Source organism: Ovis aries, chromosome 2 (assembly GCF_016772045.2).
Source record: "Ovis aries strain OAR_USU_Benz2616 breed Rambouillet chromosome 2, ARS-UI_Ramb_v3.0, whole genome shotgun sequence".
In the NCBI taxonomy this organism is placed as follows: domain Eukaryota; kingdom Metazoa; phylum Chordata; class Mammalia; order Artiodactyla; family Bovidae; genus Ovis; species Ovis aries.
Genome location: NC_056055.1, coordinates 47,485,876 through 47,511,175, shown reverse-complemented (window position 1 = coordinate 47,511,175; position 25,300 = coordinate 47,485,876). Strand labels below are relative to the sequence as shown.

Here is a 25,300-nt window from a genome sequence, read left to right as displayed (position 1 = left end):
CTGTGTCTGACTTATATCACTTAGCATGATAGTTTCTGGACTTCCCAGGTGATGCTAGTGGTAAAGAACCCACCTGCCAATGCAGGAGACATAAAATAAGCAAGTTCTAACTCTGGGTAGGGATGATCCCCTGGAGGAGGGCATGGCGATTCTCCCCCAACTGCCCCAGCACAGTATTCTTGCCTTGAGAATCCCACGGACAGAGGTGTCTGGAGTGCTTCAGTGCTCAGCTTTCTTTATAGTCCAACTCTCACATCCATACATGACCACTGGAAAAACCATAGCTTTGACTAGACAGACTTCTGTTGACAAAGCATTGTGTCTGCTTTTTAATGTGCTGTCTAGGTTGCTCATAGCTTTTCTTCCAAGGAGCAAGCGGCTTTCAATTTCATGGCTGCAGTCACTATCTGCAGTGATTTTGGAGCCCCAAATAAATAAAGTTTCTCACTGTTTCCATTGTTTCTCCATCTATTTGCTATGAAGTAGTGGGACCAGATGCCATGATTTTAGTTTTCTGAACATTGAATTTTAGTCAACTCTTTCACTCTCCTCTTTCACTTTCATCAAGAGGCTCTTTAGTTCTCCTTCGCTTTCTACCATAAGGGTGGTGTCATCTGCATATCTGAGGTTATTGATATTTCTCCCGGCTATCTTGATTCAGGCTTGTGCTTCATCCAGCCCGGCATTTCACATGATATACTCTGCATAGAAGTTAAATAAGCAATATGTGTGAATGGACCCTCATCTTTCTGAATCATTGCATTGTTCCTATCAGGTGGGTCAAAGAATTTCCATCACCGTTGGGGATTCCCAGCAGAAATCATGCAGATGGATAGAGGGATGTCTGTACCTTAGGCTGCTGGGCACTCCTTCACCATTTGTGTGGTCCTAGCATCTGGGCCCCTAGAAGGGTGGGTCTGGTGGACAGATGGCATGCAGAGGAGAACCTTCAGAGGTGTGTTGTTGGTGTAACAGGCAGCAGTCAAAAGTCATGGTGCTTCTAGAAAGAGGTCAGATAACCAAGTGCTCTCTCAGGAAAAGGCCCTGAGAGTCAGTTGGACAGCTCCAGGTGTTGCTGGCTATTCTGTGGCACAGCTGATGGGCAAGGACAACTCCACATTGGGTCCAGGTGGTGAAAGTCTACAAGTCTTATGTCCCTGAACCCAACTTCCCCAGGAGCTGTGGGGACTTGAGTATCAATCTGGTCAGCTGTATCACTAGGTCTCAGCCAACCTGTGTGTGTGTGCTCAGTCATGTGTTTGCGACCTCATGGACTGCAGCCTGCCAGGCTCCTCAGTCCATGGGATTTCCCAGACAAGAATACTGCAGTGTGCTTCCATTTCCTCCTTCAGGGGATCTTCCTCACCTAGGGATTGAACTCAGGGATCCAGGGATCAATCTGCACTGCAGGTGGATTCTTTCTTTTAAGGCACCAGGGAAGGCCTTCAACCAGTCTAGCTCCATGGAAACCTAACTTTTCAGGGATACACAGGACCTCTGGGGATCAGTGAACTGACAAGGATGAAGGTGGGTGTTTTGCAGAAAGTTTTCACTTTCGTCTCAGGTTCAAAGAATTTCTTAACAAAATAAGCCACTTGTTATACACAAATTAAATAATATAAAAATTTATTAGAGAATTATCTAGCTTTCTTTCAATATACTAATGTTAAAAGAGAAGAGAAATAGAAACAGCAGAGGATACATCACTGAATTGGGTTTTGACTAACATCCAGAATTAACCGCACTGGGAAGTCCCCTGACACAGCATATCTGGAGTCCTAGTTGGGAAAAGTTCCCAGGCAATGCATCTGCTTCATGAGTGAGACTTCAAATATTGCAGTTTGGGATTCCAGTTTATGATCCCAGGATGCAAACTGATACCATCATCAATCTGTGAGCAATTTCAGCTAGGTTTCATGCTCATGCTATTTGTTTGTCATGTAAAACTTGGAATATTGTTAAGCCTGGGGCTTGGTTGGCCAGTGTCCCTCCGGGGGCTCAACAATTTCAAGACTTGTCTCCTGTCTTGTCTATGGTTCTGCACAGCTTGCACTCACAATAGGCAATCAAGGCACCCAAGTCAGTGCTGTGTCCAAGCAAGTTAGAAGCAAGGTCAGAAGCCTGATCTGCTTTGTCTCTAAAGCCTGATGAAGACTATTTAATTTCCCTAGTAGTAGGGAGGCTTTGTTCCTGAGAGAGAGCATTGCTGCTGCTGCTGCTAATTCGCTTCAGTTGTGTCCGACTCTGTGCGACCCTATAGACGGCAGCCCACCAAGTTCCTCCGTCCCTGGGATTCTCCAGGCAAGAACACTGGAGTGGGTTGCCATGTCCTTCTCCAGTGCATGAAAGTGAAGAGTGAAAGTGAAGTCGCTCAGTTGTGTCCGACTCTTAGCGACCCCATGGACTGCAGCCTACCAGGCTCCTCTGTCCATGGGATTTTCCAGGCAAGAGTACTGGAGTGGGTCGCCATTGCCTTCTCCAGAGAGAGCATTAAGGACTGAGATTTGGAGAGCCTGGGGAGTCCCGCTCTGAGGAAATACAGCTCTGACGTTCTCAAATCCTTTAGACATGTTCTCTATTCTTTTCTGAAGGCTTAGGATTCTTCTAGCAGTGGAAGCTCATCTAAGTTTCATGTTTCCTTTATAGGATGAAGTGACCCATTTTTTAAAAGAACTATTCAACAGGAATTCGGCAATAAGGATCCCATGATCTGAGCCACAGTCAGCTCCCAGTTTTGTTTTTGCTGACTGTATAGAGCTTCTCCATCTTTGGCTGCAAAGAATATAATCAATCTGATTGTGGTATTGACTATCAGGTGATGGCCATGTGTAGAGTCTTAAATTCAGACTTAAATTGAAGAAAGCAGGCAAAACCACTAGACCATTCAGGTATGACCTAAATCAAATCCCTTATGATTATACAGTGGACATGAGAAATAGATTTAAGGGATTAGATCTGATAGACAGAGTGCCTGATGAAGTACTGATGGAGGTTTGTGACATTGTATAGGAGACAGAGATCAAGATCATCAAAAGAAAAAGAAATGCAAAAAATCAAAATGGCTATCTGAGGAGGCCTTACAAATAGCTGTGAAAAGAAGAGACGCAAAAAGCAAAGTAGAAAAGGAAAGATATAGCCATTTGAATGCAGAGTTCCAAAGAATAACAAGGAGAGATAAGAAAGACTTCCTCAGTGATCAATGCAAAGAAATAGAGGAAAACAACAGAATGGGAAAGACTAGAGATCTCTTCAAGGAAATTAGAGATACCAAGGGAACATTTCATACAAAGATGGGCTCAATAAAGAACAGAAATGGTGGGGACCTAACAGAAGCAGAAGATATTAAGAAGAGGTGGCAAGAATACACAGAAGAACTGTACAAAAAAGATCTTCATGACCCAGATAATCACGATGGCATGATCACTCACCTAGAGCCAGACATCCTGGAATGTGAAGTCAAGTGGGCCTTAGGAAGCATCACTACGAACAAAGCTAGTAGAGGTGATGAAATTCCAGTTGAGCTATTTCAAGTCCTAAAGATGATGCTGTGAAAGTGCTGCACTAAATATGCCAGCAAATTTGGAAAAGTCAGCAGTGGCCACAGGACTGGAAAAGGTCAGTTTTCATTCCAATCCCAAAGAAAGGCAGTACCAAAGAATGTTCAAACTACTGCACAATTGCACTCATCTCACATGCTAGCAAAGTAATGCTCAAAATTCTCCAAGCCAGGCTTCAACAGCATGTGAACCGTAAACTTCCAGATGTTCAAGCTGGTTTTAGAAAAGGCAGAGGAACCAGAGAGCAAATTGCAAACATCCGTTGGATTATCAAAACAGCAAGAGAGTTCCAGAAAACATCTATTTCTGCCTATTGACTGTGTGGATCACCACAAACTGTGGACAATTTTTAAAGAGATGGGAACACCAGACAACCTGACCACTTGAGAAATCTGTATGCAGGTCAGGAAGCAACAGTTCGAATTGGACATGGAACAACAGACTGGTTCCAAATCGGGAAAGGAGTACATCAAGGCTGTATATTGTCACCCTGCTTATTTAACTTACATACAGAGTATACATTATGCGAAATGCTGGGCTGGAAGAAACACAAGCTGGAATCAAGATTGCTGGGAGAAATATCAATAACCTCATATATGCAGATGACACTACCCTTATGGCAGTAAGCAAAGAAGAACTAAAGTGATGAAAGTGAAAGCGGAGAGTGAAAAAGTTGGCTTAAATCTCCACCTTCAGAAAACTAAGATCATGGCATCTGATCCCATCACTTCATGGCAAATAGACGGGGAAACAGTGAAAACAGTGGCAGACTGTATTTTTTTTGCACTACAAAGTCACTGCAGATGGTGACTGCAGCCATGGATTTAAAAGACGCTTGCTCCTTGGAAGAAAAGTTATGACCAACAAAGACAAAATATTAAAAAGCAGAGACGTTACTTTGCCCACAAAGGTCTGTCTAGTCAAGGCTATATTTTTTCCAGTGGTCATGTATGGATGTGAGAATCGGACTATATAGAAAGCTGAATGCCGACTAATTGATGCTTTTGAACTGTGGTGTTGGAGAAGACTCTTGAGAGTCCCTTGGACTGCAAGGAGATCCAACCAGTCCATCCTAAAGGAAATCAGTCTTGAGTGTTCTTTGGAAGGATTGATATTGTAGCTCAAACTCCAATACTTTGGCCACCTGATTCGAAGAACTGACTCATTTGAAAAGACCCTGATGCTTGGAGAGATTGAAGGCAAGAGGAGAAGGGGATGACAAAGGATGAGAAGGTTGGATGGCGTCACTGACTCAATGGACATGAGTTTGAGTAAACTCCTGGATTTGGTGATGGACAGGGAGGCCTGGCTTGCTGCAGTCCATGGGTTCTAAAAGAGTTGGACCTGACTGAGTGACTGAACTGAACTGAACTGAACTGTTTCAACAGGAAGCTGCAACGCCATCAGATGGAGCCATGTGATCAGTGTGGAAATCAGCTGACCCCACAGCCACCTCCTGCCTCCCATGGATTCACCGAAGAATTTCTGAACCCTCTTAACGGTGAGTCTTCTGGCCTTTTCTCCCTTATTGTGAATCTTCCTGCTAACAAAACATTCTGTGGAAAATTAAGAAAAGCAAACTGTAACTATAGTTGGAGTCTGGAAGGTCTGTAGAGGGAGCTCTCATGCCGTGTCATTCATCCTCAGTTACCCAACAGGAAGAAATATACCTTGCATTCCCAAACAAGAAGTGCAGCCACATCACCACTCCAGCTGGAGGAGGAAGGCTTCCCTTTTGGCCAGCCACAAACCCAGGTAATAGAAAATTCGGCAGTTTAGCTAAAGAGAAGCCATTGTCACCTGAATGTTTTCTTTCTTCCACTGAAGTTACACTTGTTCCCATCCTGATGACTTATTTCGTTGTCCTGCCCTCCTTACCTTAAAAGCCTTCCATGATGTGTAACTCCTTGGAGCATCTCCCTGTCTTCGAAATGAAGTGCTGCCTGGTTTCATGAATCACTTGCTAGAGTCCATTTATTTTAAATTCGAAGTAAATCTTCAAATTACTTTTTACTTCAAATTTACAAATTTTTCTTTCTTAATGTACTGGTGACAACGATGGGATCTCAAGGGAATTTCTGATGACATTTAGAGACAAGGAGAAACAACTGTGGTGCCCACACATCCTCTGAGTTCACTGTTTTTCTTGCCATTCACAGAGGTTGTTAGTAAGCTCCTCTTGGTTTGCACTCCATTCTCTTTGCATTTGTGCCCCTAATCTAATTGGCTTTCCTTTCAGGGAGGTTTGGGTTGGCTGGCAGATCATTCTGCCTGAGGCCAAACCCATAGCCTATTAGATCAAATTTCCAGTGCACAGTAACATTTCTTGGTTGTTTCCAATCTATTTTTGAGTGGTAAACCCTAGCCCCTAATTTTGTTTGCTAGATTCCAAGTTGGGAACCGCTGACGATGTAGTTTCCACTTCCCCATGTGTTTGGAATCAGTATCAGCCCAGCTTCTGTGCTCAGAACTGTCGGTGGCAGCTATAGGTCTCCATTTTGTATGGAATCAGTTTGTAGTCCCCATTTCTAGGGATTTGCTGGTTTTATCATTTTACCCAATACAAGGTTCTCTGAGAATTAGTGACTGTGCACGCCAGCCTTATCTTGGCCAGGCCGTAGTAGCATCTCTTGGGTAGTGTTGATATATTATGGCACAGGTTTGTTTGTCTTGTTTGGGGATGACAAAGGCTAGCTAAAGAAATGGGAGTCTAATCCTACTGAGCATGTCACCTTCTGGCACAGCTGCTCATTTTATATTTTATATGGAAGAGCTATAGACCTTGAGGCTATAGATATTTAGAAAGATGGCAAATTTTTACTAATATTGATCTAGAATTATAGTAGTCATTGTGGGGAGTGCTCCAGGTAGACAAGATTGTTCATTTAAGGAAAACCCTAGAGAGCACAGGATCCCAAATTGGACAAGGTGAATGAGATGCCTACTTTAATTGATATGTAAAAGCTTACAGAAGGTTTCAAGATTCCAAAATAGCTTCATTTAAGGACTCAGTACAGAAAGCTAAGGAATGCATTGAAACATGTGCATTACTATACGTAAAATAGCTAGTGAGAAGTTGCTATATAACACAGGAAGTTCAACCTGGTGCTCCTTGAGAACCTAGAGAAGTGGATGAGTTGGGGTGGGAGGGAGGTTCAAGAAGGGGTGGATAAATATATATATTCTCATGGCTGGTTCACATTGTTAAACTGCAGAAACCAACACAACATTGTAAAGCATTTATCCTCCAATTAAAAATAAGTTTATAAAAAATTAAAGGATAAAATGTACCTAAATCAAAAGACTATAAAGACTTAAATCCTACTGCCCACCCTATCTTGTCTTTTTTCACCTGAGTACTCATGTTTTACTAATTCTCTGTCTGAACTACTTTTCTAATCTAAAGAGCATATTTAACAATTATCATTTAAAATAACTGTACCTGAGGTTGCAGGACCCTCTCAGGTGTTCTTTACTCCTTTGCCAAAACTGAACGAAGAGCTCCTGTCAAGGAGTTCTTTAAACCTAAGAAAGTGAAAAGTGAAAGTGAAGTCACTCAGTCGTGTCCGACTGTTTGTGACCCCATTGATTGTAGCCTACCAGGCTCCTCTGTCCATGGGATTTTCCAGGCAAGATTACTGGAGTGGGTTGCCATTTCCTTCTCCAGGGGATCCTCCCAACCCAGGGATCGAATCCGGGTCTCCTGCATTGCAGGCAGACACTTTACCATCTGAGCCACCAGGGAAGTCTAAGAAGGAGCCTGCAATATCTTTTGAAGAGCTAAGGGTCATTGTGATGGCCTTGACTCCAAACTGCTAGATCTTTCTCAGCTTGTACACATGTTGGCAGGACCAGGGAAGGCCACCAAACGGATATAGCAAGCAAAATAGCAAAATCCTAGGATAATATTTAGGGGTTGGGAAGAATCCCTGGAGGAAGGCATGGCAACCCACTCCAGGATTCTTGCCTGAAGAATCCCAGGAGACACAGGAGAACTGTACTACAAAGGTGGTGAGCTGCAGTCCATGAGGGCAGAGTCGGGCATGACTGAGCGACTAAGCACAGCACAGCAACCGTAATAAAAGGCTTCCGAAACAACAACTGACTTACAAGCCATTTCTAAAGCCATCCTTGCTCACAATGATTGATCTGTTATTCGATCATACAAATAAAAGAGGGAAGAATCTGCGGCCATTGACAGCTAGCTTGGAAGCTCTCTTTTTACAGCATTTGGGGTTCCATGTAATAAAAAGGACACTCAGCAAACTTTAGCTGCCCTCTTTGTAAACACATTATCTTCTGAGATTGTTGTTGTTCAGTCACTAAATCCTGTCTAATTCTTTGTGACTTCATGGACTGCAGCATGCCAGGCCTCCCTGTCCTTCACTGTCTCCCTGAGTTTGCTCAAACTCATGTCCATTGAGTCAGTAATGCCATCCAACCATCTCATCCTCTGTCACCCCCTTCTCCTCCTTCCCTCAATCTTTCTTAGCATCAGGGTTTCCCAAAGGGTTGGCTCTTCAAAGTAGGTGGCCAAAGTATTAGAGCTTCAGCAGCAATCCTTCAAATGAATATTCAGGGTTGATTTCTTTTAGGATTGACTGGTTTGATCTCCTTGCATTCCAAGGGACTCTCAAGAGTCTTTTCCAGCACCACAGTTCAAAGCATTAATTCTTCAGCATTCAACCTCCTTTATGGACTAACTCTCACATCTATATGTGACTACTGGAAGAACTATAGCTTTGACTATAAGGGCCTTTGTCAGCAAAGTGATGTCTCTGCTTTGTAATACACTCTCTAGATTTGTCATAACTTTTCTTCCAAGGAGCAAGCAACTTTTAATTTCATGGCCTCAGTCACCATCTGCATTGATTTTGGGCCCAAGAAATGAAATCTGAACCGTCTTCACTTCTCCCCCACCTATTTGCCATGAAGTGATAGGACTGGATGACATGATCTTTGTTTTTGAATGTTGACTTTTAAGCCAGCTTTTCACTCTCCTCTTTCACTTTCATCATGAGGCTCTTTAGTTCCTCTTTACTTTCTGCCATTAAAGTGGTGTCATCTGCATATCTGAGGTTATTGGTATTTTCCAAGCAATCTTGATTCCAGCTTTGAGTCATCCAGGCCAACATTTCTTTTGAGGTACTCTGCATATAAGTTAAATAAGGAAGGTGGCAATATACAGCCTTGACATACACCTTTCCCAATTTTGACCAGTCTGTTGTTCCATGTCCAGTTCTAACTCTTTCTTCTTATCCTGCATACAGGTTACTCAGGAGGCAAGTAAGGTGGTCTGGTATTCCCATATCTTTATGAATTTTCCTCAGTTTGTTGTGACCCACGCAGTCAAAGGCTTTAGTGTAGTCAATGAAGCAAAAGTAGATACTTTTGTGGAATTCTCTTGCTTTTTGTTGATCCAATGGATGCTGGCAATTTGGTATCTGGTTCCTCTGCTTTTTCTAATTCCAGCTTGTGCATCTGGAAGTTCTCAGTTCATGTACTGCTGAAGCCTAGCTTGCAGGATTTTGAACATATTTTGCTGGCATGTGAAATAGTGCAATTGTACAGTAATTTGAACATTCTTTGGCATTGCCTTTCTTTGGGATTGGAATGAAAACTGACATTTCCAGTCCTGTGGCCACTGCTGTGTTTTCCAAATTTGCTGGCATACTGGGTGCAGCACATTAGCAGCAGCATCTTTTAGGATTTTAAATTGCTCAGCTGAAAATCCATCACCACCACCCGTTTTGTTCATAATAGTGAATCTAAGGCCCAATTGACTTCACACTGTAGGATGTCTGAATCTAGGTGAGTGACCACACCATTGTGGTTATCTGGGTCACTAAGAACTTTTGTGTAAATTCTCCTCTGTTCATGGGGTTTCTCAAGGCAAGAATACTGGAGTGGGTTGCCATACCTTCCTCCAGGGGATCTTCCCAACCCCGGGATGGAACCATGTCTCTTATGTCTCCTGCATTGGCAGGTGGGTTCTTTACGACTAGTGCCACCTGAAGGAAATAAATAGGTCGTTAGAGTCCTCATATCAACCCTGCTTCTTTTAGAGGAAAGACTGTCATCATGCAGATAATCTGACTTAACAATGATAAGTGCATGGCAGCTATCATTAAGTCGATTTTAACAAAGCAGGGAAACTAGTTACATACGAGCAATGAGAACTATGTCTGTGATATCACAGAAGTCCCCCTTTGGGAAGGGCTGGATCTACAGTGTGAGGATTTTGCTGATTGCTGTACACCTTGTGTATGTCAATGCACACTTTGATTATTTATGTAAACGTTCTTTGATTCAGATGTGAAGTCCCTTCTGGTCATTTTATTAGACCATGTGTATATATCAAGCAAGATTAAATGATGTCTTTTGTAAGATTCCACAGTATTTGAGGCAATGTATCCTTTTCTAGCCCTATAATGAACATAAAATTGAGCCCATTTGAGTCTTGGAAATTGTACATTTTAAAATAATTATTTAAATACTGAATCTTCTTAAATGGTTAAGAAGTTTAAGCTATGTTACATGGACATTAAGATTATATCATATTTTGGAAATATGCATAATATCATTTGAGGGCATTACCACATTTTGAGAAAAAAATAAGTATTTTTTTGCAGGGGACCAAAAAGCAATTGCCAGTTACATGATTCATTTGAAAACCTACACATAATTTTAGGCTGTTGCATTTGAACTTAAAACCCAAGCCTGACACAAGCCGTTATGTACAAAATGCTGTGTTAGTTGCATGGCCCCCTGGGAGGTGAGTGAAACGCCACACACTTTGTTGCTGGTTAATTTTATTCCTAGAGCCCATTTGCTGCTGTGCTTTACCTTGTTTCCAAAGTAAAGAAACCTGCATCATGAGTTCAGATCTTATCCTCCAGAAAAGAAAAAATATATGATATTGGCACCATCTGACAGGAAGATGAATAAATGGGACAAATAAGATGCTTTCATCGGAGGTTGGCAACATTTAACTCATGTTTAAAATTTATGATTCTCTAAGCAATGTGAAGTCAAGTGGGCCTTAGGAAGCATCACTACGAACAAAGCTAGTGGAGGTGATGAAATTCCAGTTGAACTATTTCAAATCCTGGAAGATGATGCTGTGAAAGTGCTGCCCTCAATATGCCAGCAAATTTGGAAAACTCAGCAGTGGCCACAGGACTGGAAAAGGTCAGTTTTCATTCCATTTCTCAAAGAAAGGCAATGCCAAAGAATGCTCAAACTACCACACAATTGCACTCATCTCACACACTAGTAAAGTAATGCTTGAAATTCTCCAAGCCAGGCTTTAGCAATACATGAACCGTGAACTTCCAGATGATCAAGCTGGTTTTAGGAAAGGCAGAGGAACCAGAGATCAAATTGCCAACATCTGCTGGATCATCGAAAAAGTAAGAGAGTTCTAGAAAAACACCTATTTCTGCTTTATTGACTATGCCAAAGCCTTTGACTGTGTGGATCACAATAAACTGTGGAAAATTCTGAAAGAGATGGGAATACAGACCACCTGACCTGCCTCTTGAGAAACCTATATGCAGGTCAGGAAGCAACAATTCAAATTGAACATGGAACAACAGACTGGTTCCACATCAGGAAAGGAGTACATCAAGGCTATGTATTGTCACCCTGCTTATTTAACTTATATACAGAGTACATCATGAGAAACGCTGGGTTGGAGGAAGCACAAGCTGGAATCAAGATAGCCGGGAGAAATATCAATAACCTTATATATGCAGATGACACCACCCTTATGGCAGAAAGTGAAGAAGAACTAAAGAGCCTCTTGATGAAAGTGAAAGAGGAGAGTGAAAAAGTTGGCTTAAAGCTCAACCATCAGAAAACAAAGATCATAGCATCCGGTCCCATCACTTCATGGCAAATAGATGGGAAAACAGTGGAAACAATGGCTGACTTTATTTTTTGGGGCTCCAAAACCACTGCAGATGGTGACTGCCGCCATGAAGTTCAAAGAGACTTACTCCTTGGAAGGAAAGTTATGACCATCCTAGATAGCATATTAAAAAGCAGAGACATTACTTTGCCAAGAAAGGTCCATCTAGTCAAGGCTGTGATTTTTCCAGTGGTCATGTATGGATGTGAGAGTTGGACTATAAAGAAAGCTGAGTGCCGAAGAATTGATGCTTTTGAATGTGATGTTAGAGAAGACTCTTGAGAGTCCCTTGGACTGCAAGGAGATCCAATTAGTCCATCCTAAAGGAGATCAGTCCTGGGTGTTCTTTGGAAGGACTGATGTTTAAGCTGAAACTCCAATACTTTGGCCACCTGATGCGAAGAGCTGACTCATTTGAAAAGACCCTGATGTTGGGAATGATTGAGGGCAGGAGGAGAAGGGGATGACAGAGGATGAGATGGTTGGATGGCATCACTGACTCGATGGACCTGGGTTTGGGTGGACTCCGGGAGTTGGTGATGGACAGGGAGGCCTGGTGTGCTGCGGTTCATGGGGTCCTAATGAGTCAGACATGACTGAGCGACTGAACTGGACTGAAGCCATGGGCTAGAGCTCAAGCTAAGGAAGATCTGTGGAGGAAAAACTTTTGCAGGTCTGCATGTGGAACACCATGACTCTTCTGTTCAGAGGCAATGGTTACAAAGGACAGGAGGCATGAGCATTTCCCCAAGCAGAGAATGCCATTTAGGGCAATGCTGACAGTATCTGGATATCTTGGAGTTCTGGGACTTGGGGTAGGGGCTGGGCACCATCTCTGGTCCTTCTTCTGTGCTGCCAGTTTCTTAACTGACATCTGACCCACCATGAAGGACCTGTCAAGTGGGTGGATACTCAGATCCTAAAGAACACCTGTGAGGTGTGTGCGTGGGAGGTCTCACAGCGAGGTCTCTGTGGGATGCTTGAGTGAGATTTCTCAGAGTGGATGTGTGGGAGGTCCCCATGTGGGGACGATGTGAGTCTCTGTGTGGAGTCTCTTAGTGAGGGGACCTCCATTGCTGGCTGTTCTGCTTCTTTCAGCAAGAGAAGGGCACAGGGATTTTCCCCTTCTGGTTTCTTGCTCTTTGTTGGTGTCCCTCTGTGTCACATTTCCTCACAGGTATCTTCAGGGTCAGCGCCCCCCACCCTCAGCATTCACCTCTCAATGCCTCTGAGAGGACCAGGCAGCGCCCAGGCTCAGAGTCTCTGTTTTGTGCCCTCCTCTATCCTGAGCTCTGGAGGCCACTCTGTGCCCTGGGTTCTAGCTGCTCCCTTAGACCCTGTCTGAGAGATGGGGCTCAGAGGCAAGACCTGGCTCCAGGTAAAGACCTCAGCACAAGCAGGCCTGTGCACACCGCCATGCAGACCTGGACCTGGTCCCACATGTGAGGGTTGTAACAGGCATGGGGCAGGGCCATTCCAGCTGTCACTGGGATCAGAGGCCCCTTCTGGAGCTGGTCTCTCCACCGCTGTAGTGACTATGATACAGAGCCCCAAATCGCCCTAGAGAATTGCTCTTGTCTCCCTGCTTTTCAGGGCACCCTGGTGGCTCAGATGATAAAGAATCTGCCTGCAATTCAGGAGACCTGGGTTCGATACCTGGGTCAGTAAGATCCCTTGGAGAAGGGCATGGCTACCCACTGCAACATTCTTATCTGGAAAATTACATGGACAGAGGAGCCTGCAGGCTACAGTCCATGGAATCTCAAAGAGGTGGACATAACTGAGTGACTAACACTTTCCTGTGTAGATGGGTCCTGGGGAAGAAAGCTGACAGCACCCTTCTCCACAGGTCGCTTCCGCTTGCTGGGTGACACATTCTGTCTGCTGGCTTCCTCACTGTCTGGGCTCTGGGCTGAGCAAGGCTGATGACAGGTGAGACTTGCGATGACTGTAGAAGAGCCCTTGGGCCTGTTGAGTTCACCTGTCCTCTGGGAGCCTCCTTGGGCCACATACATAGGTAGAGGTCACAGGCCACGAGTTTATCCTGAGCTCCCAGTCCTGTGATAGCTGATTAACTACACTGTGGAGCGGTGAAGATTGCCTGCTTGGAGGCTCTGCTGCTTCTGAGAGCCTGGCCCTCTGTCAGGGAGTCCAGGTGGCCTCCCTCTGTCTGCGTTCTGGAGGCTAGAGTAGAGGGGAGACTCTGGGGTGGGGCCACCAGGAGCCAACGGCCCCGTAACTTCTTTCCTCTGGGCCTGTAGATGCTGGTGGGACACCAGGGGCTCCTTGGTCCCTGCACCATCTATGGGCACCTCTGCCCTCCCACCCTCAGACACTGAGGTGACTGCACACAAAAACATACCCCTACCCATTTCCTGGCAGAGGTGGGTACTATGAGCTGTCCTCTTCTCCAGGGCAGGGGTGGGCCAGCCCTCAGGGGCCTCCATGCTCCACACCGCAACCCTCAGAGCTGAGCGTGTGTGGTCCTCATTCTCACCCCTGCTCCAGAGCATGAGAAAAACAGAAAGGGTGACAGGCCTGGCGCACCTCATTACAGCTCCATCTGGAAGAAGAGGGGCTTCCAGGACTGCGTCATCTAATCCCACCATGACACAGGAATGAGGTTTCTCCCACCCTGTACTCGGGGCCAGCACTGCCCCAAACTCCCCTCCTTATTCTGACGAGTGAACTTGTTTCCGACACTTTCTGAGCCTGGGGGCGGGGAGGGAATGTCAGCTTCTGCAAACTCTTCCCCTACAGCCTCACAAGTTCAAAGTAGAGAGAGAAGTGGGGAGGACTGAGCTGTCCTCTCCCCTGAGAAAGGAGAGGTCTTTAGTTCACCGTGACATATCCTGAATGCTGTTGCTTGTTTCTGTAATACTGTGCTGGTATTATGGACACTGAGGTGCAGGGAGGGAATTGAGGTACGGGTGAGTATCCATGCTTGGGTTCACCTTCCTTCCGTGACCCCGTCCCATATGGAAGTCAAAGCATGCATCTGGGAAGAGTGGACGCTTATCCATTTCCTTTCTCCAAGCAGAGCACAGACAGAGCACCATTTCTCATGAGAAATAACATTTATTTCAGGAAACTAATTTTGTGGTAGGAAGAAGCTTTTAGCACACAGAGGGTGTTCTAACATGAGAGAAAAACGTTTTCATGTGCATGGTATGGATTTTTTTTTGAGAAGTGTTTTCCTTTCAGGAAAGCTGTGACAAGCATGTTCTGATTGGCCAGAAGAGGTGTATTTCTGAAGAAGACAGTGCCTTGGGCTGTGGAGGGGATGGTATGGGATACTTGTCACTCTTGATCCATGCTGGCAGGCTCTGCCCAGAAGGGGACCTGACTCCCTGGGTGGGAAGGTCCATGTCCTGTTCCTGGGACTGGTCCACTTACTCTTGGTAGGATACCTGTGGCCTACGGGGGTAGCTCGCTGATGGTGGGCCGTTTGTTTCATCACTCTCCTTTGCTCTTGATTTCCGAGAAAGCTGTGGTAGCAGTAAGCTGGACCTAACGGGGCCTGCAGTTCTGCTTTGTACCAGTGAAACTACCCTGGTGAAGCTCCATCTTCTTCTATAAGATCTGTCCAACAGATGTCATGAGATCTTGAGCCTCAACAGCCTTGCTCTCTGTAATCAGACTTCTTTTGACAGTTCCTTGGCTCTGAGCAGTGTCTGCTGTAGGCTTGCTGTTGCAGGGCTTGTTATAGTCTTTTGCCTTCATAGGGGCAAATCCACTGCAGAAAGTGCTTAATCCTTTCTCTAAAGTGGTTTTCTGAAGAAACCTGTCCCTTCTTCAGGATTAACTGTTTTGTAGGGACTCTGCTGATTCCTCTTTCTGGCCAGGGTGGCTCATCCTGTGGGCCTGGTGGAACTTCTGTGCCACCAACCCCTTTTTATGCTATTTTAGTTTGGGCCGCCTATTAGTCTGTCTCGCATCAGTGGAGATGAACTTCCTGTGCTGACTCTTATGCTGGGGCTGCCTTTTCAGGGCCTCCTGCTGTCCCTGGCTGCTCCCTCCACTCGATGTAACATCACATGTGCGGGAATTGGCCGTGTCTCCACTGGACAAGGTCTCAAAACAACACAGAGATTCCTGAGAAACCAAGGTGTTTGTGGCAATGAATATATCTAAATGAGTCTTTGAGAAGCCTCTCAGTGGCACAGTCTTGAAGGAGCAGGCAAGTGGCCTGGCTTTGAGCCTGTTTCTGCCAGTCTATGAACCCTTGGAACTTAAGCTTATGAAACTGTTCATCAAAGTATACATCTTCTGGACTTCTGGCAACAGACTTTATGTTCAAGGAGGGATTTTTATGGGACCTTGGTGACCATGATCTCCTATCAAAATTAATTATTTGGGATTTGATTAGTAGACCAGGTTCAAAAGTACCCTTCTAAGCAGGGTCTCCCTCTACAGTCTCTTGTTCTCTGGGATATTGGGAACATTCATCAAGGTCCATGACGGTCACACTAGAGCAAGTTTCTGGGGAGGCCCGATCCCCAGATTCCTCCTGTGGCTCATTTCTGGCCATTGCTGGATGTGGACTGGGGTCCAAGCTGCCTTTGTCAGCCTCCACAACAGATTCACTGTGCCAAATTCTGCCCACACAGTTGTATGTGGGGGCCTGAGAAGGTGGCTTGTCTTCCTTTCCAGTAAGAGGGGCTTCTGAGGGCTTTTGGACGTTTCCTCCCAGAGCCCTGAGGTTCCTCCCAGAGCCCCCTGGGTTTTCTGAGTTGCCGGGTAGGGGGCAGGACAGGTACTCTCCAGGGTGGGCACTGCCTGGATTGTTATCACTTTCTCTCCTGGATGGGGATGAGAATGATTTCCTGAGCCCTCTGTAACTTGGTATTTGGGTGGTCCCCAGAGTCACTGGTGGTCTTCAAGGTGGATCTTCGAAGGTGTATGTGATGAAAAGTTTTCAACTTCAAGCTATATATGAACCTGAGGAGAAGGATCCATCTGTGCCTCACCTGAAACTTTATTATATGAGCTTCCAGCTCCTGTTAAATATGAGGACTGAGGACAAGAGACTCATAGGAAGTCTATATGGAAGCTTCCCAATCCTGAGAACAACCTGCATTTTCTGTTCCCATAGGAGCAGTTGACAGTCCAGGAAGGTCTATGAAATGGTTGGCAGAAAGCCTTGAGCAACAGACGTTAACAGGGATCCAATACTCATGGATCTGCTATGATTTCCTGTTTATAAGGACCCCCAGGATTTCTTCTGGATGCTTCCTGCCTGGGCTCAACTCTCTAACTCATGCTTTGCACTTGGAACCTTCACTGGAGGGTTGGCTGAGGTCATGTACAGAACTTTCAGGATCCTCTCCATGCTCTGCCTTACATCCTGGCTCAGGAGTTTTCCTGCTGGGATCCTTGCTAGGTACCAGGATGTCATTTTCTGTGTTTCCTGGCTGCTTTTGCCTAGACCTGCAGGAGGTCTTGAGGGTCTCTTCATGCCCAGTGCCTGCCAAGGCCTTGGGGATTCACCCTGAGGCTGCATCAGTTTCTGAGACTGTTGGATTCTGCAGGGCATGCCACTCTCTCGTTGCATGAACCTTTTGGAAAGAGGGTACTCCAGTTTCTCCTGAACCTCAGGGCTGATCAAATCCCCAGGAATAATGGAATCACATCTGCTTGCCTGGGAAGACCTGTTTTCCTGGGGGAAGATTGGGGATGATGTGGCTAAAGACTTGCTGAGATTTTTCTAACCGAAGAGGGTAAAGTTCACCCACTTTCTAGTTGCTTTTTTGAAAAAGAGACATTGTAGGCTTGAATTGCATTGAGGATCAAAGATTGTGCCTTGTTTTGGAATATAAGGCAAGACACTTCATTGTACCTAGTCTTCAGTTGAGAGGAAGATAGTTCCATTGGGAAAGAGTGTGAGATGGGCAGTGGGTCCCCATGTAAGTCCGAGGTCGTGGTTGTGACTGAGGTTTGCTTGGAGTCAAGGATTGGGTTCAGGCCTGGGTCCCCATGTGAATCTGAGTTGATGGTGTTTGAAAGTGAGCTGTGGTTGGAGTCAAGGGTTGGGGTGAGTATGGGTGTCCACATGAGCTGGAGGTGGTGGTTGAAAGTGAGTTACGGTTGGAGTCATAACTCCATAGTGTTTTGATTGGAACTGGGTCTCTACTTGAGCCTGAATTGGTGGTTGACACTGGGGCATGGATGGAGTCAAGAATTGGAGTCAAGAGTCTAGCCTGAGTCTCCATGTGAGCTCGTGGTGGTGGTTGAATCTGGGGCATGTTTGGAATTAAGGGTAGGGGTCTGGCCTGGGTCTAAATGTGACTCAGAGGTGATGGCTGCAACTGGGACATGGTTGCAGTCAAGGACTGAGGCTAAGCCTGGGATACAGAGTGGATCAAGGACTGGACCAATGGCAGCTGTGAAATTAATTTAGTTTGAATTTGGAATTGTTTGGCCTTAGAGCATTCATTGAATAAGATAGGGTGTAACTCTAGAGGGGACTCAGGTACTGTGTCAGTAGCCACCAGAGACACACTCTGCAGAAAGGGGAGACCCAGAAGTGCTACCTGCATGTCTTCTGTAGATGGTCCCTCAAAGTGTTAGGATATCAGAGCTTTCTGGGACCAAGCTGCTGTGCTGGTTTGCCTTTTATGCTCCAGAAATGTTGGTGACCCAAGGTATCCTGCTTGTCATGCAGTGACTTAATTCTCTTCCCCAGTGAAGTCAGATGGTGGCCTGCCTCCTCCTCCTTTTCTTACTCCTTCCAAATCTTGAGTTCCACTCTCTTGGTGATTCGTATCTCCAGCAGCTTCTGGACATCTGCATTGACAAAAGAGAGGGTACCTGCCTCTACCTGTCTGTTTCTGGGGTCTCACCAAAATAATGCCTCTGGTGAGTGTGTGGGAAGCTATTCTTTTGTGGACCCCAAGTGAGTCAAGGTGGAGAAGCTCAATTCTTTGGCAGCCCCCTGCCACCAAGACAGGGTTGAAAGGGGCTAACTTGAATGGACAAGCCCTAAGATGGCTGGTCTCCGAGGGGAGCATGGGGAAGACCTTTGTGGGATAGTGCCCAGTGTCAGTGCCATGGGGTCGCCCTGAGTGAGACTCAGCAGGGAGCCTAATGGTGCTGAGGTGGAAGGCAGGTACCTTCATCAAGATGACGAGGGGAAGGAGAGAGAACAAGTGGGTGGAAGACTGCCCAGCAGAAGGAGAGGCCCTGGTGTTGGAGAGGCACTCAGGGATGGATCTGAGCGAATGGAAACTAAGCAGGGAACTAAGCTGGAGACGAGCTGGAGGCTCGAGGTAGAGGCCGTTTAGGCAGAGGAGACATGGAGGACATAGTGGGAGCAGGCTTTTCCCTCCACAGCTGTTGGGCTGCAGTAGATGTTTCTTTGTACATCTCCCCTGGAGTATCTTGAGAGACCTGATGAAAGCTGCCTTTGTCAGGGAGCCTCCCCGGGTGTCTGCAGGAGACATGAGGAACAAGCTTCAACCAGGAGTTTCTGGGCCTGGAAAACTGGGCAGGCTGGGAAGGGGTGCACATCTGCAACCAGCTACCCTGCACGAGCCCCATACTGACTTCACAGTGTCCTTGCTGTCTCTCACCCCAGGATTTTAAACCTGACCCACCCCCAGGAGTCCCCCTTCCAGTTCAAACCCAGGCTACCTGCAGCCCTGGGGTCACACCATAGGCTCTGGGAAGAAGAACCACCAAGGAGAGGAAGGGATGATTCTCTACCTTTGCAGAGGTGATGTCAGGTCCCAGACCTCCTTCAGTGCTTGCAAGCTGGAAAGCAGCAGACTGGCTCATGGTGAGGAAGCCAGGGCATAGGGGTATTACAGGAGGCTGATTGCAGTGCCCCTTTAAGGGAACACAACTGGGAGGTTGGGATCCAAGAACCAGAGTCCAGGGCCACATGATCGCTGACAGTGATGGTGAAGCTTGTGATAGGGTTTATCATTAAGAAAGTGCTTTCATATCCATTACCCCTTGATGCCTTCACCAATCCCTTTGTGGGGAAGAATGGGCAGCATTCACTGCATAGATAAATCTGGGAGGTTAGTTCAGTCCAGTTCAGTCACTCAGTCACGTCTGACTCTTTGCACTCCATGGACTGCAGAATGCCAGGCCTCCCTGTCCATCACCAACTCCTGGAGATTACTCAAACTCATGTCCATTGCGTTGGTGATGCCATTCAACCATCTCATCCTCTGTTGTCCCTTTCTCCTCCTGACTTCAATCTTTTCCAGTATCAGGGTCTTTTCAAATGAGTCAGCTCTTTCATCAGGTGGCCAAAGTATCGGAGTTTCAGCTTCAACATCAGTCCTTCCAATGAACACCCAGGACTGATCTCCATTAGGATGGACTGGTTGGATCACCTCATAGTCCAAGGGACTCTCAAGAATCTTCTCCAACATCACAGTTCAAAAGCATCAATTCTTCAGCACTCAGCTTTCTTTATAGTCCAACTCTCACATACATATATGACTACTGGAAAAACCATAACCTTGACTAGATGGACCTTTGTGGACAAAGTAATGTCTCTACTTTTTAATATGCTGTGGAGATTGGTCACAACTTTCCTTTCAAGGAGTAAGCATCCTTTTATTTCATGGTGGCAGTCACCATCTTCAGTGATTTTAAAGCCCCCAAGAATAATATCTGCCACTGTTTCCACTGTTTCCCCATCTATTTGCCATGAAGTGATGGGACCAGATGCCATGATCTTAGTTTTCTGATGGTTGAGCTTTCAGGCAACTTTTTGACTCTCCTCTTTCACTTTCATCAAGAGGCTTTTTAGTTCCTCTTCACTTTCTGCCATAAGGGTGGTGTCATCTGCATATCTGAGGTTATTGATATTTCTCCCAGCAATCTTGATTCCAGCTTGTGCTTCCTCCAACTCAGCCATTCTCATGATGTACTCTGTATATAAGTTAAATGAGCAGGGTGACAATATACAGCCTTGACGTACTGCTTTTTCTATTTGGAACCAATCTGTTGTTCCATGTCCAGTTCGAACTGTTGCTTCCTGACCTGCATACAGGTTTTTCAAGAGGCAGGTCAGGTGGTCTGGTATTCCCATCTCTTTCAGAATTTTCCACAGTTTATTGTGATCCATACAGTCAAAGGCTTTGGCATAGTCAATAAAGCAGAAGCAGATGTTTTTCTGGAACTCTCTTGCTTTTTTGATGATGCAGCGGATGTTGGCAATCTGATCTCTGCTTCCTCTGCCTTTTCTAAAACCAGCTTGAACATCTGGAAGTTTGTGGTTCGCATATTGCTAAAGCCTGGCTTGGATAATTTTAAGCATTAATTTACTAGCATGTGAGATGAGTGCAACTGTGCGGTAGTTTGAGCATTCTTTGGCATTTCCTTTCTTAGGGATTGGAACGAAAACTGACCTTTTCCAGTCCTGTGGCCACTGCTGACTTTTCCAAATTTGCTGGCATACTGAGTGCAGCACTTTCACAGCATCATCTTTCAGGATTTGATATAGCTCAACTGAAATTCCATCACCTCCACTAGCTTTGTTCGTAGTGATGCCTCCTAAGGCCCACTTGACTTCACATTCTAGGATGTCTGGCTCTAGATAAGTGATCACACCATCGTGATTATCTGGGTAATGAAGATCTTTTTTGTACAGTTCTTCTGTGTATTCTTGCCACCTCCTCTTAATATCTTCTGCTTCTGTTAGGTCCCTACCATTTCTGTCCTTTATTGAGCCCATCTTTATATGAAATATTCCCTTGGTATCTCTAATTTTCCTGAAGAGATCTCTAGTCTTTCCCGTTTTATTGTTTTCCTCTATTTCTTTGCACTGATCACCGAGGAAGTCTTTCTTATCTCTCCTTACTGTTCTTTGGAACTCTGCATTCAAATGGCTATATCTTTCCTTTTCTCCTTTGCTTTTGCTTCTCTTCTTTTCACAGCTATTTGTAAGGCCTCCTCAGACAGCCATTTTGGTTTTTTGCATTTCTTTTCCATGGGGATGGTCTTGATCCCTGTCTCCTGTATAATGTCACAAACCTCAGTCCATAGTTCATTAGGCACTCTATCTATCAGATCTAGGCCCTTAAATCTGTTTCTCACCTCCACTATAAGTGATTTGATTTAGGTCATACCTGAATGGTCTAGTGGTTTTCCCTACTTTCTTCAATGTAAGTCTGAATTTCGCAATAAGGAGCTCATGATCTGAGCCATAGTCAGCTCCTGGTCTTGTATTTGTTGACTGTATAGAGCTTCTCCATCTCTGGCTGCAAAGAATATAATCAGATTTTGGTGTTGACCATCTGGTGATGTCCATGTGTGGAGTCTTCTCTTGTGTTGTTGGAAGAGGGTGTTCGCTATGACCAATGCATTCTCTTGGCAAAATTCTATTAGCCTTTGCCCTGCTTCATTCCGTATTCCAAGGCCAAATTTGCCTGTTACTCCAGGTGTTTCTTGGCTTCCTACTTTTGCATTCCAGTCCCCTATAATGAAAAGGACATCTTTTTTGGGTGTTAGTTCTAATAGGTCTTGTAGGTCTTCATAGAACTGTTCAACTTCAGCTTCTTCAGCATTACTGGTTGGGGCATAGACTTGGATTACTGTGATATTGAATAGTTTGCCTTGGAGACGAACAGAGATCATTCTGTCATTTTTGAGATTGCATCCAAGTACTGCAGTTCGGACTCTCTTGTTGACCATGATGGCTACTCCATTTCTTCTAAGGGATTCCTGCCCGCAGTAGTAGATATAATGGTCATCTGAGTTAAACTCACCCATTCCAGTCCATTTTAGCTTGCTGATTCCTAGAATGTTGATGTTCACTCTTGCCATCTCCTGTTTGACCACTCCCAATTTGCCTTGATTCATGGACCTAACAGTCCAGGTTCCTATGCAATATTGCTCTCTATAGCATCGGACCTTGCTTCTATCACCAGTCACATCCACAACAGGCTGTTGTTTTTGCTTTGGCTCCATCCCTTCATTCTTTCTGGAGTTATTTCTCCACTGACCTCCAGTAGCATATTGGGCCCCTACTGACCTGGGGAGTTCCTCTTTCAGTATCCTATCATTTTGCCTTTTCATACTGTTCATGGGGTTCTCAAGGCAAGACTTCTGAAGTGGTTTGCCATTCCCTTCTCCAGTGGACCACATTCTGTCAGACCTCTCCACCATGACCTCCCCGTCTTGGTGGCCCTACAGGGCATGGCTTAATTTCATTGAGTTAGACAAGGCTGCGGTCCTAGTGTGATTAGATTGACTAATTTTCTGTGATTACGGTTTGTGTGCCTGCCCTTGGATGCCCTCTTGCAACACCTACTGTCTTACTTGGGTTTCTCTTACCTTGGACATGGGATATCTCTTCACAGCTGCTCCAGCAAAGTGCAGCTGCTGCTCCTTACCTTGGCCGAGGGGTATCTCCTCACCACTGCCCCTTCCGACCTTGAACGTGGTGTAGCTCCTCTAGGCCCTCCTGCACCCATGCAGCCACTGCTCCTTGGACGTGAGGTTGCTCCTCTCGGCCGCCGCCCCCGGCCTTGGGCGTTGGGTAGCTCCTCCCGGCTGCCATCCCTGACCTCGGATGTGGGGTAACACCTGTCGGCTGCTCCTGTGCTGTTGCAGCCTGGCACTCTCAGCCGCTGCCCCTGACCTTGGACGTGGGGTAGCTCCTCTCGGTCGCGCTTGTGCGCCATCGCAGCCACCCGCACTTTCATCGAGAGGCTCTTAAGTTCTTCTTCACTTTCACAAACATGGTATGTCTTTGTTTCCTTAATGGTCCATAGTGGAGTGGAAGACAAACTGTCTTCTGATGCTTGTGATCCATGTCCAGAGATGTTTTGTCTCTGTGGTCAATACCTGTGCCCAGCCTCTCTGCAGGAATAGTCAGAGGTAATGATCTGAAGGAATTTAGATACTCCCTTCCATGACTGGTCTTCCCAATTTATATTTGGGCTGATTTGAATATATCTGTCTCTGGGGTGTAGTATTTTGTTAGTACAAAAATGATAACAGAATTATGACAGGATAGTTATTCCACAATGCAATTTCTATATAAATGGCACTGAGAAGATACACTCAATATTATATCCCAGTTATGAGTAAGAATCTTCTAAGTAACTAATAGAATGACTTAACAAGAGGACAAAGCAACAAGGAAGCTTTCTTTTCTTGAGTGCCTGTGTGCAATATTTTGCTTCACCATCCCTCTAGCATGAAGTTATAGGTTGAAAATCCTTTAAGTTTTCCTTCACAATAAAAGCTCAAGTACTGAGTGATATTTCCAAGTTATTTTTTCAGTCCCCAAAAGGAGTTTCTTCATACAAATTTCACCATGATATTGCTTGAAATACTCTCACCTAATCTTCTTGTCTTCTTTTGAAACTGTTTTCCCTTGCAAGGGGCAAGGAGCTTCTTAAGCAGCAACAGGAGTCTTTTTCACAGTGTGAAATTGTCCTTCTAAACCTCTCTTTCTTTCCCCAACACCCCATAATCAGTACTGCTGCTATAGCAGGGAGTGACTCTTGTTTCTCAAGATATTAGTTTACAGTCCTCTGAGGTTTTCGCCCTTCATCTCCCTTGACAAGATTCTTAACAGTTCTTCTCACAACACAAATGTGAATACTCTTTCATATCATTGTGATAGTGATAAACTGACTGATTCACAAATGAAAATAAGAATCAGGCAAATTTTTTTTTAGAAGAGATGTTCCCATGATTTCTGTGCAGATGGGACCATATGCAGTGATGAGCCCAGGTCCTAAAGAGCAAGGGAATGTGATGCAAACAGGAAATTCACAAGCTTATAAGCTGGGCTTGCAGGTTAGGATTTAGATGGAAGTAGGTTTGTGTGAATGGAGAATGGCTTTTGGTAGATAAACTCTTGACATTGTTGGAAGTCACACATCCATTTCACGGTTAGTGGATTTTTAAAACCTAGAAAAACCAGGACTCTAGGATATTTAGTCCCTATCACAAGGAAAGAGAAGATTTTTGTCTTCTTGTTCCTTACTTCTGCCTTAGCCTTACGAAAAGTCTAAACATTGAATGCTATATGATGGCTCTTCCAAATCAATTTCCTCTAAAAAGTCTGAAGGGTTTGTACATGTTTGCAATTGTGTTTTGTATTGGACACAAAATACACACTTCTGTCTATTGACTGCCCGTTCTCTTTCTCAAAAGATGAGTAACTATTAATGACTTAGCATGTTACACTTTCCTTGGAAGTGTTGCCAGATAGAAAGCATACCTTGAGGTAACTGTAAATCTCACTCATATAATCAGAGAAAGAAATTGCAGTAAAACTATTTCCAAATATTGCATAGGACACAGTTATACTAAAAATTGTCACTTCTGTGAAATTCAAAAATCAAGTTCAGTTAAGCATCTGTTATTTTTATTTGCTAGTTCTGCTGACTCTATCCTTTCAGGTACTTTAAAATTTAAGAGATGGTAGAAAATTTTTGTTCTAGGACTCTAGTCCAGGAACAGTGGAGCCAGGATATCAGTACAAAGACAATCATTGGAAATACACTCAGATATATTGAAACATGTATGCTACCCACTCCAGTATTCTTGGGCTTCTCTTGTGGCTCAGCTGGTAAAGAATCCATCCACCTGCAATGCTGGAGATTTGGGCTTGATCCCTGTATTGGGAAGATTCCCCCAGAGAAGGGAAAGTCTACTCAGTCCAGTATTCTGGCGTAGAGAATTCCATGGACTATGTTCATGGGGTCACAAAGAGTCAGAAACGACTAAGCAACTTTTTCTTTCACTTTCACATGAATATTCAACCAGGAGAAAAACTGAAGGCAGTTGTAGATTGCACTCATTTTTAGTTGCAAATCACATCTATGGAAGGACTTTAATAAAACAGATAACC

At 45.0% G+C, this 25,300-nt stretch overlaps 1 protein-coding gene across 1 annotated transcript in view; it reads right to left on the bottom strand.

Moving 5' to 3' along the window:
• Positions 1–13,484, bottom strand: part of LOC101102546 (putative serine protease 47) — a 30,592-nt gene extending 17,108 nt beyond the window's left edge. Inside the window, exon 1 of the mRNA XM_042242688.1 lies at positions 13,307–13,484. Coding sequence (XP_042098622.1) covers positions 13,307–13,484 — 178 coding nt within the window. The remainder of the gene's footprint in view (positions 1–13,306) is intronic.
• Between the last annotated feature and the right edge of the window lie 11,816 nt (positions 13,485–25,300).